General features: G+C 38.8%; 1 protein-coding gene across 2 annotated transcripts in view; it reads left to right on the top strand.

Moving 5' to 3' along the window:
• The window catches only part of MKI67 (marker of proliferation Ki-67), a 23771-nt gene that overhangs the window by 5670 nt on the left and 1258 nt on the right, over positions 1 to 16843 (top strand). Inside the window, exons 6-14 of one of the 2 annotated variants that reach the window (XM_035890424.1) lie at positions 315 to 1814; positions 2145 to 2383; positions 3131 to 3554; positions 5580 to 5695; positions 5916 to 6087; positions 6177 to 6311; positions 10001 to 11037; positions 12198 to 12273; positions 12837 to 15917. In XM_035890424.1, the coding sequence (XP_035746317.1) occupies positions 315 to 1814; positions 2145 to 2383; positions 3131 to 3554; positions 5580 to 5695; positions 5916 to 6087; positions 6177 to 6311; positions 10001 to 11037; positions 12198 to 12273; positions 12837 to 15917 (6780 nt within the window). Of the gene's footprint in view, positions 1 to 314; positions 1815 to 2144; positions 2384 to 3130; positions 3555 to 5579; positions 5696 to 5915; positions 6088 to 6176; positions 6312 to 10000; positions 11038 to 12197; positions 12274 to 12836; positions 15918 to 16843 lie in introns of those variants that run through there. The other variant, XM_035890423.1, reaches the window with a different exon arrangement.

Here is a 16843-nt window from a genome sequence, read left to right as displayed (position 1 = left end):
GCCATTGATTCTGAAGAAAAACAAAAGCGTGAAATACCAACTGCCTTGCCTCAGTATGGGATAAATTCCAGATTACAACTTAAAATTTCTGTTAAACATTTAGATACTAATACTTCTCCTATGAGATAAATTGTTACTGTTAATAGAGCTTTAGTTACAGTACTGTATCCTGGACCCTGGGTTGACCATCTTGGGAGAGGAAAGGAGGGAATTTTTATCTGTATTTATGGAACTCATACCTGTAGTTCTGCAATTTTTAAGTAACTCTGCATCTGTATTACTTTTTGTTTTGCTTTGCTTTGCTTACTTTGTAGATAATGCTGAGTACGAAGAAAAAAATGCCAGTGAAAATAAACAAAGTACAGAGGAAAACATTTCCAAAGCTTTACCCATCAAACTACAAACACCCAAATCTTCACACAGAATACATCAATCTAGTAAAAAGCAAAATGAAATGTCTCCCTTCAGTAAACTCTATGAAAAACTGAAACAGGAGATTAAAGCGAAAAAAACTCTGCAAGAGGGAAATGTATCTCAACAAGCTGCAAAAGAAGGCGGTAAGAGGGTTCTGCTAGAACCAAGTGCTCAAATTTCATCATCAAGTTGTGTTTATGATCTAGGAAGCCTGACTAAAGAAAAAGAAATGGCCAGAAGTGAAAATACTGAAGAATTTAAAATAAATCAAGAAGTAATCGGTTCAGAATTTAACCAGATCTCAGCTGTAGGAAGTGCTGCCAAGACCGGTTTTACCAGAAGTCCTCAAACTTCTGTTTCAAAGGAGGTGTCAAGAGATACTGGTAAAAGTCACTCGCAGGATCATAAGGAACTAAGTACAGCCGTCAAATCTAAAGCTACTGAAGTTACAACCAAACCCAGTAAGGCGAATGATGGAAACGCAGCATTTTCAATGAAGCCGTGCTCTATAGAATGCTTGGATTATGCAGATAAAATGAAAATGTACAGCTCTCCAGTAGCAGTAGATAAACCAGCACAAACAACTAACACGACAAATGTTTCTGAACTAGGTAAATGTGTTCTGTCTACAGCATCGCCCAGAAGGAAGAGTCCTCGGACTCGTTTCATATCGCCTAACAAAGAAACTAGTGGAATGAATCCTGTAAATACTGATACTCCAACAACTCGACGCCGCGTGTCATTGAAATGTAAGTCTTTTTCAGAAGATTCAGCTGAAACTCAAAGGGAAGATTCAGTGTGCAGAAATGATAGCCCCAAACAACTGCCTTTGGCGGAAAATAAATGTTTAAAACAAAGACGAAATAGTAAACAGCATACACCAGGGAAACCTGTAAAAGAAGAAGTGCTGAAAGAAATTTGTGATCAGGCACACACTGTTAACTCAGAAGAGGGACTTTCTGAAACTCCAGCCTCTTTTTCGAATTCCAGGAGTCCCAGAAGAAATAACAGGCGAAGTAAAGAAGTATCAGACAAAAGTGTCCTTTCGGAGGCACTGGCTTCAGAAGAGTTGACAACAGAACTGGCATCTCCTGCGGGTCAGAAGTCTGACTCTGGAAGAAAAAGAGGTAGGCCAAGGACCTCTGGACAGCTAACTGAAAAAGCACTGGAGACAAATGCTGTTGAAGAACATCACGATAGGACTACAGACAGAAAAGAGAGCGGGACTAAAGAAGAGCTGGCCACGAAAGTCCAGAAACAAGATTTGGAAGATGCCGGTGTTATAAGACCTCGTAGATTGTCATCAAAGAGAAGGTCTTCAGAAAGTCCTACTGTACTGAAAGACGATGAGGCTGGCTCAGAAACGGCTATTTCTGGCCTGTTGGCTGGAGAAGAATCAGGTAAATATGTTTAATCCCCTGCCGCGGTTTTGTATTTGATTCCATTCTTGTAGCGTTTTTATGAGAATTTTTCCACATACATAAACCATAGAATGCATTGCTGACATATTAGTTCTAAAATATTTATGATGCAATTATATTTGGCCATAAAAAATACAGAATAATACGTACATAAGTTTACTCAATTGAATCTATTTCTCTTTAAGGTAAGTTGCCTTCTGATATGTTTCCAACTTTAAAATGTACCAGTAATCACTGCTTTCTGTGCTGGTGAAAACTTTGACTTGGATTCTTAGAAATAAAAATAACAATTGAAAATATTTCTATTAGGCAAGACAAAAAGGATATCTCAGAAGAGGAAAAGTGGCGATTTGTTACTTCAGCCTTTAGGAAAAAGAAAGAGAGTGTCTTTTGGTGGTCATCTAAGTCCAGAGCTTTTTGATAAAAGTTTGCCTCCCAACTCACCCCTTAAAAGAGGGGCGATTCCTGCGAGACTGAGCTTACCGTTTGGAAACTCTCCACGTGCCGTTCTGAAAAAGGCTCAGGGATTGAAGCACTTTGCTGTCCAGGTAAACCTTAAGACTAATCAAGTTGTTAAGATAATTAACGTGAACAGAATTGATAAGTTCTAAGGCTTCTAAAAATTAATTAAAAAAAAGTAGTAAACCGTGTTAGGTGTATGTTGGGCAGTGGCAATTTTAATTGCAAATTAAAATGACGTTTGAAAGCAGCAAGTTTTAATCAGCAATTTTTTAATTTATCCATTGTAGGAAAGGGCTCAGCTTACCCTTTATATCTACCTCTCTTTATACAGGAGATGTGTTTTTGTTCACCTCACGCTATTGCTCATTCTCACGCATATGCAGGAGTGTGTTTCTGTATGTTTGGGCTTAGCAGCCATTTCTGCAAGCTCCACTTTACCATAGATAACAGAAAACAGAACAGTATGTTGGCAGGCTGTACAAGCTGCTGCCATGTGGGTTGGCTAGAAGTTTGAAAACATTTGCTGTTGATTTAAACTAGTTAAAACGTGTGTAGTATGCGATGTGAACAAAACTTTTGTATAAAGTCGAATAATAAGTTCAGTTAATTTATTCAGTTGAATTTGCACGTGTCTTTTGAGACTTTTGAAATGTAAATCTCGTTACAAGTTAGTTTTTAGAGAATAACATTTAGGGCCTTTTCAAATGATCTGATGATATTTTATACTATTGTATTTACTTGTCAGAGATGTAGATGAGCACTTGTAGTTCAGCTACGTGCAGTAACATTTTATCTTTATGGTTGGTGGTTTTTTTTTTTTTTTTTCCTACCAGGAACTTCCTGAACATTTGCAGAAAGGAAAAACATCACCAAAAAATTTGCCAACCCCAAAGTCCACAGCTGCCTCATCCCCTGTCTCTGGGAAGGCAACACCTACAATTACTTTAGGCTCTCCAGCACCATACACAAAAGGACGTTTCTCTGTTTCTCACGTCATGACAGAATTACCAATTGCAGAAGAGAAGGATGCTGTTGCAGAAGATGTGGATACAGAGGAGAAAAATGATGCCCAAGTGAAAACACCTAAATCTTCTCACAGTAACCAAGATGATAAAACCTTTTTAAGGGCTACACCTGACAAATTAACAAGAAGTGCACAGCCTGCTTCAAAGGTCACTCCCATGAAGAGGAGAAGTGGGGCTGTAGCAGTTATCAATGCAAAAAGGAGGAGTGGTGCCTCTAGTGCCAATTTACTAGGTTTGTTTCAGCAGTTAATCTTTAATGTTAATTTTAATGCTTTAAAATACAGGAACAAAACTGAAGGAAGCCTATTGTTTCATTATGCAGAGGCCACCAAATGATTGGCCTGGCTTCTGATGGTTGTTGGACTTGATGGGAACAAGTGGGAATTGAGAAGTGTTACATTCTCTCATGTTACTAAAGCCGTATTTAGAGCACAAATCTTAATGTTCAGAAGTTGAAAAATAGTAGAATTAAGGTTCTCTTTGCAAGGTTAGTTGCAATAGTGATCCTTCAAGTAGTATTGAACTAAATCAAATTGTATCAATTACGTCAATTCTGATTTGAAAAGGTGCACTTTACAGCAATCTAGCATCAGTTTGTTTTCTTTGTGCCTTTTTTTTTATAAACAGTTCACAACCTTTGCCCATGTTTTAACTGTTGACAGTGGCATATGACAGATTTGATTAAAAAATAGGGTGATAAATAGGTGTTAATTTGCATATTTTGAATGTGAACATTTGAATTTGAATGTTGAACACTGGTTTGAAATAGTTATGACAGCACTGGAAACATTATGATAGGGGAGCTCTGGTTCTTGAAATTTTTATCTTTGAGGAAATGTACAGATAAAGGTGTCTTTTGTCATCTGTTTTTGTACATTAAATCAATTTGACTCTTCAATTTAATTTAATTAAGCTTTCCACCATTCACCCAGGAATTTTTATTAGTCTTTAGTATCTCCATTTTTTTGTAGTGCCATTTTAAAACTTTGTCCCAGTGATGGTCTCATCATTATTACGTGATGAGATAAAATCACAGGCCTTCACAATACTTCCCAGTTAATACAGCTGAAAGTGGTCTTTGTCTTTTAGTGAAATAAGTGGGGTTTGTTTTCAGTGGCTTTGGATTTTCTGTTCATTTTAATAGCACTGGAGTACTTCACAAATATTAATGCCATACCATTTTTCACCACCTCTGTAATGTGTAAGTAGTTTTTAATATCAGTGCATCAGTTTATTCTGTAATATGAAAAGAACACCACAGTTCTTAAAAAATTTTGGATGTCTACTTTGTAGCCGAAATACTGTGTTTCCAGTGCTTTTTTCAGATAATTTCCTGCTTGGTTGGCATTTTTCTGTGGAACCTGAACACCCTAGCAATGGCAGCTTTTGAAAGTTCTTATTTGCAGACTTTCCCCAACTTCCACACATTTCTGACAAGAGAGTAATAACATTCTTTTATTCAGGAACAGCATTCCCCTTTTTATCTCTACTTAAAAAATTAATCATTTCTTTTATGCGATCCCTGTCTGCTCATAGCCTATTTTTGAAGTAAATGAGGCAGATGTCCTACCAACTTACAGCTTCATTTATTACACAGCTGTAACTAATTCCCTGATTCCTCTGCTGTGTACAGAATGATGCTGTGATAAAGGTAACCTTGCTTTAGGAGTTTTTAGAGTATGTCATAAGGAGAAGGTGATATAAGAAAAAATACGGAAAGTCTGTGTAGATCTAAATGCTGTAAGTAGTATTAATAAGTAATTTCCTGACTATGAAATTCCTTGGGAAGGTGGTAAAAGAAAAGCTGGATATGTTTCACTTCGAAGCCATTTCTCTGATGTTAAATCTCATGTCCCAGCAGGGAAAAGTTCAGGTGTAATAATGAAAGAGACCGAAAGGCTCATGGCAAGTTTCTATTGGGAAAAATTATTTCCTTAGAAAAAGAGCGAGGACAGAATTGGGTCAGCATTCAGTTCTAGGATCTAACATCTGTTTGACACTGTATGATGCTTGTCGTTGTTTTGTTGTGGAAATAGCCATACTGGGTACTTGGACGCTTTGTTAAACTTCAGCTGAAATTAGGTCTTCCAACTGGAAGTGTTTCTCAGAGCACTTTAATATAGGTGTTGTCAGATGATGCAGCAGCTGCTTTCCTATGCCCGACTGCAGCAAATCCATTGGAATCACAAAGAAATAATGGTGAACTTCCATTTATACAGCTGAGAATTAAAGCGATTATTTCTCTTTTGCTTTCTAGTTGCAAAATCTTGGGCAGAAGTGGTAAAATTAGGTGTTGCAAGACCACAGTCAAAGACTGTTAAAAAAAGTGTCCGAAAAGGAAGATCCCTAAAGAAGATAACCCAATCAGCAAAGGTATTCTTATTCTTTTTTTCATGTTTCTTTTTTTGTTTTTGCATAACCACAAAACAGCTCTGTAGGTGTCGTGCTACAGAAGCTGGAAGCTTTTGAGCTTTTAGTATGATGTTAAATGGGTGTTGATGTCTTTGTCACAGTGTATAAGAAATGTAGACTTGTACATGGAAGTAATCTTTGCTCACTTTTTTCCCCCCCTCCATTCTTTTCCCCTCTGCAGACTCCAGAAAGAAAAATAAAAGGTCATTTTAGTACAGGTCATGCAGAGTCACCTGCTACAATAGTTGTAGGTAGAGCTTATTCCACCACAGTCAGGACAGCTGGACAGGTCCCTAAAGTGGTAAAAAATCCTATCTTGAAGCTAAACATGAACATGGATGAAAGCTTCACAGGTAAGTTTTTGAAGTGTGTTGTTCACTCTGCCAACTGTGTAGTTCTTTTGTCAAAGCTTATGCTCATTTCTTCTGAATATAACTTACAGGAATGACTGAAATGTTTCAAACTCCAGAAGATAAGAGTGGAAAAACATTACCCTTGGCCACTGTTCAGAAGACTGATTTTACACCAACGTGTACTGCAGCGGAAATTTCTGAATTGCACACTCCTGAAGAATCTGGTATGTTTGTTCTTTGAAAAGGAAGGAAATGTTGGGGTGTATTTAGTGGTAGTGGTGTGTCTGCCCCTTGAGACAGCAAGTAGTCTCAGCCTAGGCAGACTTAGATGTATTGAGATGAAGCATCTGGTAACCCATAAAAGGAGCCATTGATTTTTATCATGTATTAATAGACATTTTTGTAGTTCCAGTTAATTTTTGAGTATGTGTTTCTTTCTTATTCGTTCTATTTGGTATGAAACCTCAAAATGCTGAAGTATTGTTTCAGGCAAATTTTGCACTGAAGCATGGCACTTCCTTAATCAGTTGTCTGCAGATGCATCTAAATCCAGTGACAAAGTTTCATGGCAGGGAGAGGTTATTGTGTAACCTTGCAGAAAATCTATTTAATTTTTCTTTTTTTTTTTTTTGAGGTGTCAGGTTAGAACGATTTGTATTAAGGCGGTACTTTGTTGTTCAACTTTTGCTAATAACCTTGCATGGCAGTCATTGTGTCCCTGGATAACTTGGAATTCTTGAAATGAAAATTCTGTTATCTTGAGAATTTAGCGAAACAGCATCTACTGAAACACACAGAAATATCAAGAATTGATCATCCCATATTTAAAATAGTAATAATAATAATTGAAATGCATTTTGGTTTATTTCAGATGTTGTGGTAGACAGGCTTAGGTATAACAAACCTTGTTAAAACTTCAGAAGGGAGTCCAGTAAAAAGTGTTTTCTTTGAGAACAACTGGTAGGGTGATCTTCATCCACTTGAAGATATCTGTTAGCAGCTGTGTTATTTATCCTGTTACTTAGTGCTTTCCTTAAATTGGTGGGCAAGCAAGCCCTTAATCTTAGATTCTATAAATGTGGATCCTTTTGTATGTCATGAACACTTAAGTTTCATAATTTAGGGAATATGGATTGAAAAAAACAGTTTATTTCTTCATCCTGCTGGACCATGAATTTGGAAGGTCTTGAACATCTTATGATTAGGACTTGACCGGATAGGAACTACAAAGGCAAATTCTTGGTAGATCCTGCAAGCCTTGATTAAAAACTGACACCAGTAGACATGTGTGCTTTATTTCTAGTTTAAAGGTGAGGGTTATGCTTTTAAAATGAAGAGGCATAGTTTTAAGACTGAGATTATAGTTGTAGTTAAGGATAACGGACTCCTAGAGTTATCCTGTTCCTCCAGCCTGCAGTACTCTTGTTACTGGCCTGCAGGTAGAGACTTATTAACTGCAAGTCTCAGAGCCCGTTCATCCGACTAGTTCTTTATTCACCCGGTTGCCCATTCATAGAGCCTGCAATGTTCTTGTTTAGATACCAAAATATGGTGGGAGACAGTGTTGAAAAGCATATTAAAGTCGCATTAAATAATAGTCACCGCTCTCTTTTCATCCACAAATCTGCTCTTTTTATTGTAGAAGGTAATTGGATGGGTCGGATATGATTTCCCTCAGATAAATTGATGCTGGCTGTTCCCAGTCATCTTGGTCTTCCTGTGCCCAGAAGTGTGTTTCAAGAGGACCTGCTCCAGTATTTTTTCCGTGACCAAAGCAAGGCTAGCCTTTCAATATTCAAGGCGTGGGTTTGAGTATATTATTCTGGAAATAGCATTTCTGGCATTATAAATTTGGTCTAAATTGTGTTTCAGGAAGGGAATATGACTCTTTTCCATAACCTTTCCTTTGTTTCAGTTAATTTTTACTAGTGGGAGGAATGATGGCTGTTTCTATTGAGCAACAGTGTGGTTATGCTTGTTCTAATGCTCGTGCTTACTGTGCTAGGAAATAGTGCAGGAAAATAAAATCTTGGCACTAAGCAGCCAGAGAAAATTTGCTTTACTTTTTTGCAAGTTTTCCTCTTGATTATCCTTTTTCTTGTATGTATAATGAGCAGGACACAAAAGAATCCAAGAACTCCAAAAGTCAGTGCCTCTGCAGGAACCATAACAAATATTTGTGAAAAGTGTCTTTCCAAGTACAAGCCACGTGCAAACTGCAGGTAGCTGGCTGGTGTTATTGCAGGACCTCGATCTGTTATTTTTTTAATGGTCTTGAGAGTCTGGAGGGGTCACAGTTGTCTGGAAGCTGGCAAACGTTGTTCCAATTTTCAAGATTAGTAAGAAGGAAGACGGTGGTAATTACAGGCCTGTCAGGCTCACTTCAGTGCCAGGTAAAATTATGGAGAAGGTTATTCTGGGAGGTATTGAAAAGCACTTGAGAGGCAACACTGTCATTGGTCATAGCCAGCATGTGGTTTGGAGGGGAAAGCCCTGCTTAACCAACTTTATTTCCTTTTATGACAAGGTCACCCATCTAGTTGACCCAGAGAAGCCAATAGATATGGTGTTTTGGGATTGTAACAAAGCTTTTGATACTGTCTCTCACAGTATCCTTCTGGATAAAATGGCTAGTACGCAGCTAGACAAGTCCATAATATGTTGGGTGAGCAACTGGCTGATGGGTCAGGCTCTAAGAGTTACATTAAATAGGGTTACATCAGGCTGGCGGTCGGTCACCAGTGGGGTCCCAAAGGGCTCAACTGTAAAGCCAGTGCTTTTTAATGTTTTTATAAATTATCTGGATACAGTAATTGAATGTACATTAAGTAAGCTTGCTGATGATACTAAACTAGGAGGAGCTGTGGACTCCCTCAAGGGTAGGGAGGCTTTACAGAGAAATCTGGATAGACAAGAGAGCTGGACAGCAACCAATCGTATGAAATTTAAGAAGAGCAAGTGCCAAATTCTCCACCTGGGATGGGCTAATCCTGGTTATACATGCAAATTGGGGGATGAGATGTTGGAGAGCAACCCCATGGAAAGAGCTCTGGGGCTTTGGGTTGATGGCAAGTTGAATGTGAGTCAGCAGTGTGCCCTGGCAGCCACAGGGGTCAGCCATGTCCTGGGCTGCATCAAGCACAGCATAGGTAGCTGGTCAAGGGAGGTGGTTGTCCTGCTCCACATGGCACTCGCACAGCCCCACCTCAAGTACTGTGTGCCGCCTCAATATAAGAAGGGCGTCAAACCACGAGAGTGTGTCCAGAGGAGGGTGGCCAGGATGGTGAAAGATCTTGTGGACAAGAACCATGAGAGTGTGTCTAGAGGAGGGTGGTCAATCCCCGGAACAGGGTCGCCGGGGCAGTGGTCGTGGCACCAAGCGTCTGGACAACGCTCTTGGTCATATGGTTTAGTTTTAGGTAGTCCTACAAGGAGCAGGGAGTTGGACCCGGTGATCCTTATGGGTCCCTTCCAACCTGAGATATTCTATGATTTCATGATAGAAATTTTACAAAAATGTCTTGTCATTTGTTTCATCCTTGGTGTCAGAAAGGTCAAATGTATGTTCTTTAACGTGAAAATTTGATTTATGTCTGGTATTGCTTCAGAACACAAAGGAAACTGCAATAAAAACCTTGCACCACTAGAAATTTTAGGGACAACAGAAAACATTTTTATATCAGATTCAATAAGAAAAAAAAAATCAAGTATTTTTTACTCTGCTTTTTAAATGTATGCTGTGCCTTGTAGAAGCTAATTACCAAATCAATTGTTGATGCACATTTTTGGATTTTGGTTTGTAGAAGGCTGCAGCTGTTTGAATCCATTTTACTTAGTTATACAGCAATTAGAATGCTTGGAGTTTCTGCTTAATTCTTTTTTCCAAATGAAATAAATCTTCTACTTATTTCAGGAGAGATGATGGTGTCACCGTTAAATAGTTCAGATGCTTCAGAACAGAAACAAGATAGTCCAGGAATTTGTCACTTTCTGAGAGAGAAGGGGTCTCTAAAGTCTATGTTTGATGCAATAGCCACAAGAACTCCTGAAAAAAGAAAAACTACGCTGGAAGAAAATATTAATGTGGATAGCTTGTCAATAATTTCAGAAAAACAAGCATCTCTGGTGAAATTGGGAAGTAAAAGGAGGACTCCAAAGCAGAAGTTGGAGCCTGTAGAGGCCTTGTCGGGCATCAAACAGCTCATGAAGACTCCGAAGCAGAAGTTGGAACCTGTAGAGGCTTTGTCAGGCATCAAGCAGCTTTTAAGGACCCCGAAGCAAAAGGCAGAGCCTGTAGAGGCCTTGTCGGGCATCAAGCAGCTCATGAAGACCCCGAAGCAGAAGTCAGAGCCTGTAGAGGCCTTGTCAGGCATCAAGCAGCTCATGAAGACCCCGAAGCAGAAGTCGGAGCCTGTAGAGGCCTTGTCGGGCATTAAGCAGCTTTTAAGGACACCAGAGCAAAAGTTGGAGCCAGTCGAGGTCTTATCGGGCATCAAGCGGCTCATGAGAACCCCACGGCAGAAGCCAGAGCCAGTTGAGGTCCTGTCAGGCATCAAGCAGCTCTTGAGGACCCCACAGCAAGACTTGGAACCTATTACAGATGAAACTGCCTTTAAAAGGTTGCTGAAGACTCCAGTACAAAAAAGGGAAGCAGTAAAAGATGTGGCACGTGTTACTTTAATCAAGAAAACTCCAAAGCTGAAATATCAACCAGTAGAAGACATGATTGGGGTCAGCCGTATTTTCAAGACACCAAAGGAAAAAGTTGAACCCATAGAAGATATGTTTGGTATTAGTAGACTAGTGAAGACTCCGAGAGAGAAGTATCAACCAGTTGATGATTTTGTGGGTCTGCAAAGGCTTATGGCAGAACCCAGGCAGAAATGTTCTGATTCTGAAGTGGACTATGTTGGAGTTACAGAAATATTTGGCAGCCCAGAGGAAATTAAGGTAAAATACTTTCTTTAGCTTTTGGAAGGAATGTTTTTAGACTTTGAAGCCTGTAGTTGAAATGAATTCTTAGGCCTCCTAGTATGACATGTTTTATGTTACAGTACTTTCAAATATGTCATGCCCGTAACCTCTGGAGGAAAAGATACCTTCTGGAAAAGCACCTTGTGTTCACTTGAAAACAGTAAAGATGGCAATCTTTTTTTTTTTTTTCCCCTTGATAGCTTTGTCCAAGGTGAATGCCTCCCTGCTAGAAGACACAGCTTATTAGAAATTTGAATCTGAAGGGTTTTTTTCTTGTCACTTGTTCCTGTTATGTTCAAAAGACCCTTTAAATTGCTTACAAACTATGTTCAAATTCTTTCTCCACCTTTTCGTAAGCAAGGCATGTGGTTGGTTTTTTTTGTTTTGTACAGCTGCTTCATACCCTACAGATTACATTTTAAGCTCTTTTTCTCTGTGCATCCAAAAGTGTTGAGCATTTGACAAATGTGTTACCATGTGATCAGTTGATTGCTTACTGTGCCCCTAAGTCATTGCTTCCTGAATGGATGCTTATTTTATAGAGCTAGCTTTATCACTGTACATTTGCCTGTGTTAATATGTATTTTTTTTGAAGAAATCCTGTGGAAGTAGTTACTGAGGTTGCTCTGAGTAACCATTCTGACCTTATAATTCACAGCTTCATCACTCTTGTCATTTGTGAATTTTATTAGTATTGATTTTTATGTTCATTCCCAGATCCATAGGTAAAATGTCGAGTATCACTGGGCTTAGTGCTTATCGGTGTAGAACTACAATAAAACCCTATAAAATACTCAGATGATTCGGCTTCGATACCACAAATTCCTTTTGAGCACTCATTTAGACACTTTTCAGCCAATTTGATTAATACTTTTTTTTAACTCTGTGCAGTGTTTATTAACTTTCACTTTAAAAACTGCTACACTAGCTCAGAAGGCAGGTATTAAGTTTGATATATTTGTGTGCTGGTATCAAATACATGGATGCAGTTGCAAAACAAAGTTGACTTCATTTTTAGAGAAAGGTATTTGACAAGACTCTTTTCAACTATTACTATACATTAATTTTGTATTCTTGGCTCCATTATTTCTTGTCCTGTCAGACATGCATTGATTGATTATTGTTTACTCCCTTAGGTCAGATCAGTAAATGTTACGGATTCTAAGCAAGAAGATACTGCACCTCTGTGTACTAATTCCAGTCATAAATATGGTAAGTTGAAATACTTTTTGCTTTAGCTAGAGGAATAGAGAATATACAAGGTAATATATGTTATTATGAAGTTTTAACATGTTTTAAAAATTAAAAAATATGCAGCGCAAAGCATGCATAGCTCATGGAATTTGTGCAATCATCCCTAATGAACGTGAGGTGCTGGAATTCTATTGGTGTAGAAGTAATGGTGTAGTAGCTTGTTGGTGTGGTAATGTTGGCTTCTCCAAACATACCAGCGTAAAAAACCTGATGCTAAGTTCTCCACTTCCCTTTCTTTGCAAAGACTTTCAAGAACATAGCTTAAACCTATGAAAGCTACCTACCAAATAAACGGAACATCTTTGGTCAGAAGACTGGCCTTTAATGTAGGAGTTGGTTAAAAATATTTATTTATTTTTACATTAAGGCTATTAAGTGTGATTTGTTTGAGGAAGATGACTGTTAGGAAAATTTAAAGTCACAGATACTTTGATCAGGCATAGTAATGTGTAACTTCTGTTTGTGCTCTTTTCTATGTAAAAACTTTGAATGGGGGGGAAAAAAAAAAAAACCTGTTTTAGAAGACAAAGGAAATACTTCACAAGGTGAAGATTCTCAACAGAAGGAATCAAGTAGTGAAGACCAGTCTACCCAGAGACCAACAAGGGGCAGATCACGGAAGACAGTAAATTCTGCTTCAGCAAAGCAGTATGAAAAGGATTTGAATTTAAAAGAATTACAAGGCCTGGAAAAAACGAGCACTCAAGAGGAGACGGGAGAGATCAGTACTTCAACTTCAGTAGCTAAAAACGAAGGAAGAGGAAGGAGAGCAAACCACTGCATACAAGAAGAAAATGTTTCAGAGCACCCTGATCAGGAAAAAGCTGAAACTGCTTCATTTGTGGAACCACATGGGGCTACTCAAAGATCAGGAAGAGGTAGAAGGAAAGAACCAAAGGAGTTAAAACATTCAAGTGAGAATCTTGAGTCTTGTGGCAAAGATCCTTCAGTGCCACAAAAAGAACCTGCAAATATGAAAGAAACTTCGCAGGAGTATGGCATCAGTGATGTACTAGAAACTGAAGATGGTCCAACTGTAAAGACAGTAGGTGTATCTAGTAGCATTCAAAATGGAAACTGTCAACTGCAAACAGGCTTAAAGAAAAATGAAAACAAATCCAATGGAGGTGGTGTGGAAGACAGTGAAGAAATGCTTCTGTCGTCTGGGAAGAGGTCTAGAGGAGTAAAAAACGTAGAAACCACAGAATCACTGATTCCACCTAAAAGAGGAAGAAGAGCTAGAAATGACCAAGTTAAACAAGTTTGTTCAGATAACCTTCATGGGGCAGCAAGGAGGCTTCGCAAAGACCCATCAGCAAAGATGATACAAAGAGATGAACAGACTTTTGACAAAGATACTGAGACTGCCCCAGCAGAAGAATCTGAAAGCGGAACTAAACTTGAGATAATAGAGAAAAGAGTTAGGTCTTTAAGAAGTGCTAGAAAGCACTCAACTGAAGTAAAAGCAGACATTTGTGGAATGGCACTTGAAAATATAGAAAACATTCAGAAAACTGAGGAAACTTCAGCTGGAACTGATACTGAAACACAATCACACATCAAAAATGAGATTAAAGTATCTCAGGGAGTCAAAACAGAAAATGCTCAGGAAAATACAACAGAGGCATCTCAAAGATTAAAGGCAGAGTCATCTTCTGGAGAGACAAACAAAATGCCAGTTACTGCTCTGAACTTGGAAGCAAACAGAAGTGCAGTACAAGAAACAAATAGAACTAGAAACAGGAGAGGCAAAAATGACTCTTTGGAGAAAAAGACTGATGAATTTGCCGAAGAACTAATTAGTCCCAGATTTAAGTCAGAAACAGAAATGGACGAATCCTCTCTCAAAGGTTCTTTGAGCTCTGTTTGTGTCAAGAACACATACCAAGTCACAAAGGACCAGAGCAACCCAGCTGGCACATCAATACCTGCTGCAAACAGTGACAGTCTTGCTCTTAGCCGTCAAAAGCGGACAAGAATTGAACAGGGAATACTTAAACCAAAGCAAACTGAAATCCTGCAAGAGAATCAAGCACAAAACAATGGAACCGCGTGTAGAAGAGGCAGAGGTAGAAAAGTTAATTTTGAACTTGAAGCAGCCAGTTCCAAAGGGGTTGAAGGAAAAAGGAGTTTACCTGGGGATGAGAAAGGAATGACTTACAACGATGGTCAACGTGAGACTTCAGAAAATCCTTCTTCACAAGTAAGGAGGAGCAGAAGAAAGCAAGTTGATCCCATGCCACAAATGCCTTGTTCTACCTTTGTGGAAAAACAAACATTAATTGCAGATCATAGTAAAGATGAGGCATTTGTAAAGGGGCAAGATTCAGCTTTGGAAGCTACTCCCTCTTCAGCAGAAGACAATCTGCTGAGACGAGGGAGAAGACGAGAGGTTGCTGCAGCAGCACAAACATCTAGATCTCCTTCCGTCAGAAAAAGACGTGGGTTGCTAGAAGGTGATGATAAAAAGATGACTGTGAGAGATCAAAATCCAGCTTTGGGAGATAAAAATTTGCAGGCAAAAGCAAATGCATCAGCAAGGGACAAAAGGAGAAAGATTGATGTAGCAGCAGAGGCAAAAAGTTCATCTTCACTCCAGAGAAAATGTGGCTTGTCAGAAACTGATGATAAAGAGGAGAGTGCTAATGAAGAACAAAATATGCCTTTGGAACCGGTGTCCTGTGCAAAAGAGAAGCCTTTAGGAAGGGGCAGAAGGAAAGAAACTGCTCTGGCATCACACACGACTAATTACTTTCCTCTTAGAGGAAAACACGGTTTGCCAGCAGGTAATGGTAGAGAAGAAGCTCCTAAAGAAGATCAAAATGTTCCATTAGAAACTTTTGATTCATCTGTAAAAGAAAATCAACCAAGAAAAGGCAGAAGGAAAGAAATTTCCCTCTTGTTAGAAGCCACAAGTTCTACTTCTATTCGGGGAAAACGGGGCTTATCAAAAGAAAGTGGTAGAAGGAATAATTCTGGGGAAGCAGAAAAGCTGATTTTGGAAAATTCTACATCCCAAGAAAAAATGGATCTTTCAAAAGGCAACTCAAGGCAAACAAACCCTTCACTGGCTGTTGGTTCCACCTCGCTTCAAGGCTTGCCAGAAGATGGTAAGAATGAAGCTCCTGAAGAACAACAGAGTATGCTTTTGGAAGTAGCTCCATCTGCAAAAGAAAATCCGTCAAGAGTGGGCAGAAAGAGAGCCATTTCTTCCAAATCCGAAGAAACTAGTTCCGCTTTAATCGAGGACAAACCTGGCTTGCCCAAAGATAGAGGTCAAAAGAAGAATCTTAAAGGAGGTGAAGATGCATCTCTAGAAAATAATTCATCCCAGGAAAAAACAAGGCAATTGAGGAATAAAAGGAAAAAGGTAGAATTCACATCAGAGGCAGCTACTTCTATCTGTAAAAACGGTGACTTGCCAGAAAACGGTAGCACTTCAGAAACTCAAAATGTGTGTTTGACATCCACTGGTTCCAAAAAAAATAATTGCTCTGGAAAAGGAAAAGAGGTTAACCCTACACAACCGGCAATTTCCACTTCTCGCAGAAGAAAATGTCCGTTGCCAGCAGATGACGTAGCATCCAAAAAATTAAAGTCAGGTGAGACAAGAATTTGCTTTCTGTTTTCTAAGTATAGCGAAGTTATTTATAGATATGACAATAATGTGTACAAAATTCTAGTATTACTGGGGGCTGCCATGCAGGTAGTAGGTCCTCAACATAGCAAGTAGACTTAAGTAAATAGGGTCTGTTTTATCTTATATAAACAAGATGTTTTTCCTCAGTGTGACAATAATGTGTACAAAATTCTAGTATTACTGTGGGCTGCCATGCAGATAGTAGGTCCTCAACATAGCAAGTAGACTTAATAAATAGGGTCTGTTTTATCTTACATAAACAAGATGTTTTTCCTCAGTAGAAGGGATCAGTTTTATGGGCTATGATACGTATTCGTCCTCTGCTGGGGTATTCCAATGTCTTTGTGTTCTTCTATAACACGTTCTCTCTCAATCCATAACAAGGGATTGTAGTTTAGAGTAAATACAGCCACTAACTTGCGTGCAGAAGGTGGTGGTAGTAACAGAACCTGATAATCACAAGTTTGTAGCGCTCATTTTTCACCTTGTTTTCTCCTAAATACCATCTAAGCTCCTCCTGCTTTTATATATCTAGGTTTTGGAGCACCTAGTCATTGACTGGTTTTTTTGAAGTTGACACTAGAAGGGCTTGAGGCTGTATTTGAGCTAAAAAGACAGGAAAAGTTCCACGCGTCTCCTGTTTCCTCCTTTATTGTTTGGCTTTCCCCAAGCCAATAGAACTCTTGCTGCAGACATCTAAAATATTCTCAGGCTTGATGTGATGCAACTTAAAAATTACTGTGATGCAATTAGGAAATATTATTAAATATATGCAAATGGAAATAACAAATCTTTAGAGCTACATACTGAGGAATTTCTTGCTAAATTGTGTTAAAAACCTGGTCGTGATTCAACCATACCCTTTGTTTAATTTCTCTTAGGCTCTTT

Source organism: Egretta garzetta, unplaced genomic scaffold (genome assembly GCF_000687185.1).
Source record: "Egretta garzetta isolate BGI_Z169 unplaced genomic scaffold, ASM68718v1 scaffold152, whole genome shotgun sequence".
Lineage (NCBI taxonomy): Eukaryota > Metazoa > Chordata > Aves > Pelecaniformes > Ardeidae > Egretta > Egretta garzetta.
This window is presented reverse-complemented; position numbering and strand designations above follow the sequence as displayed.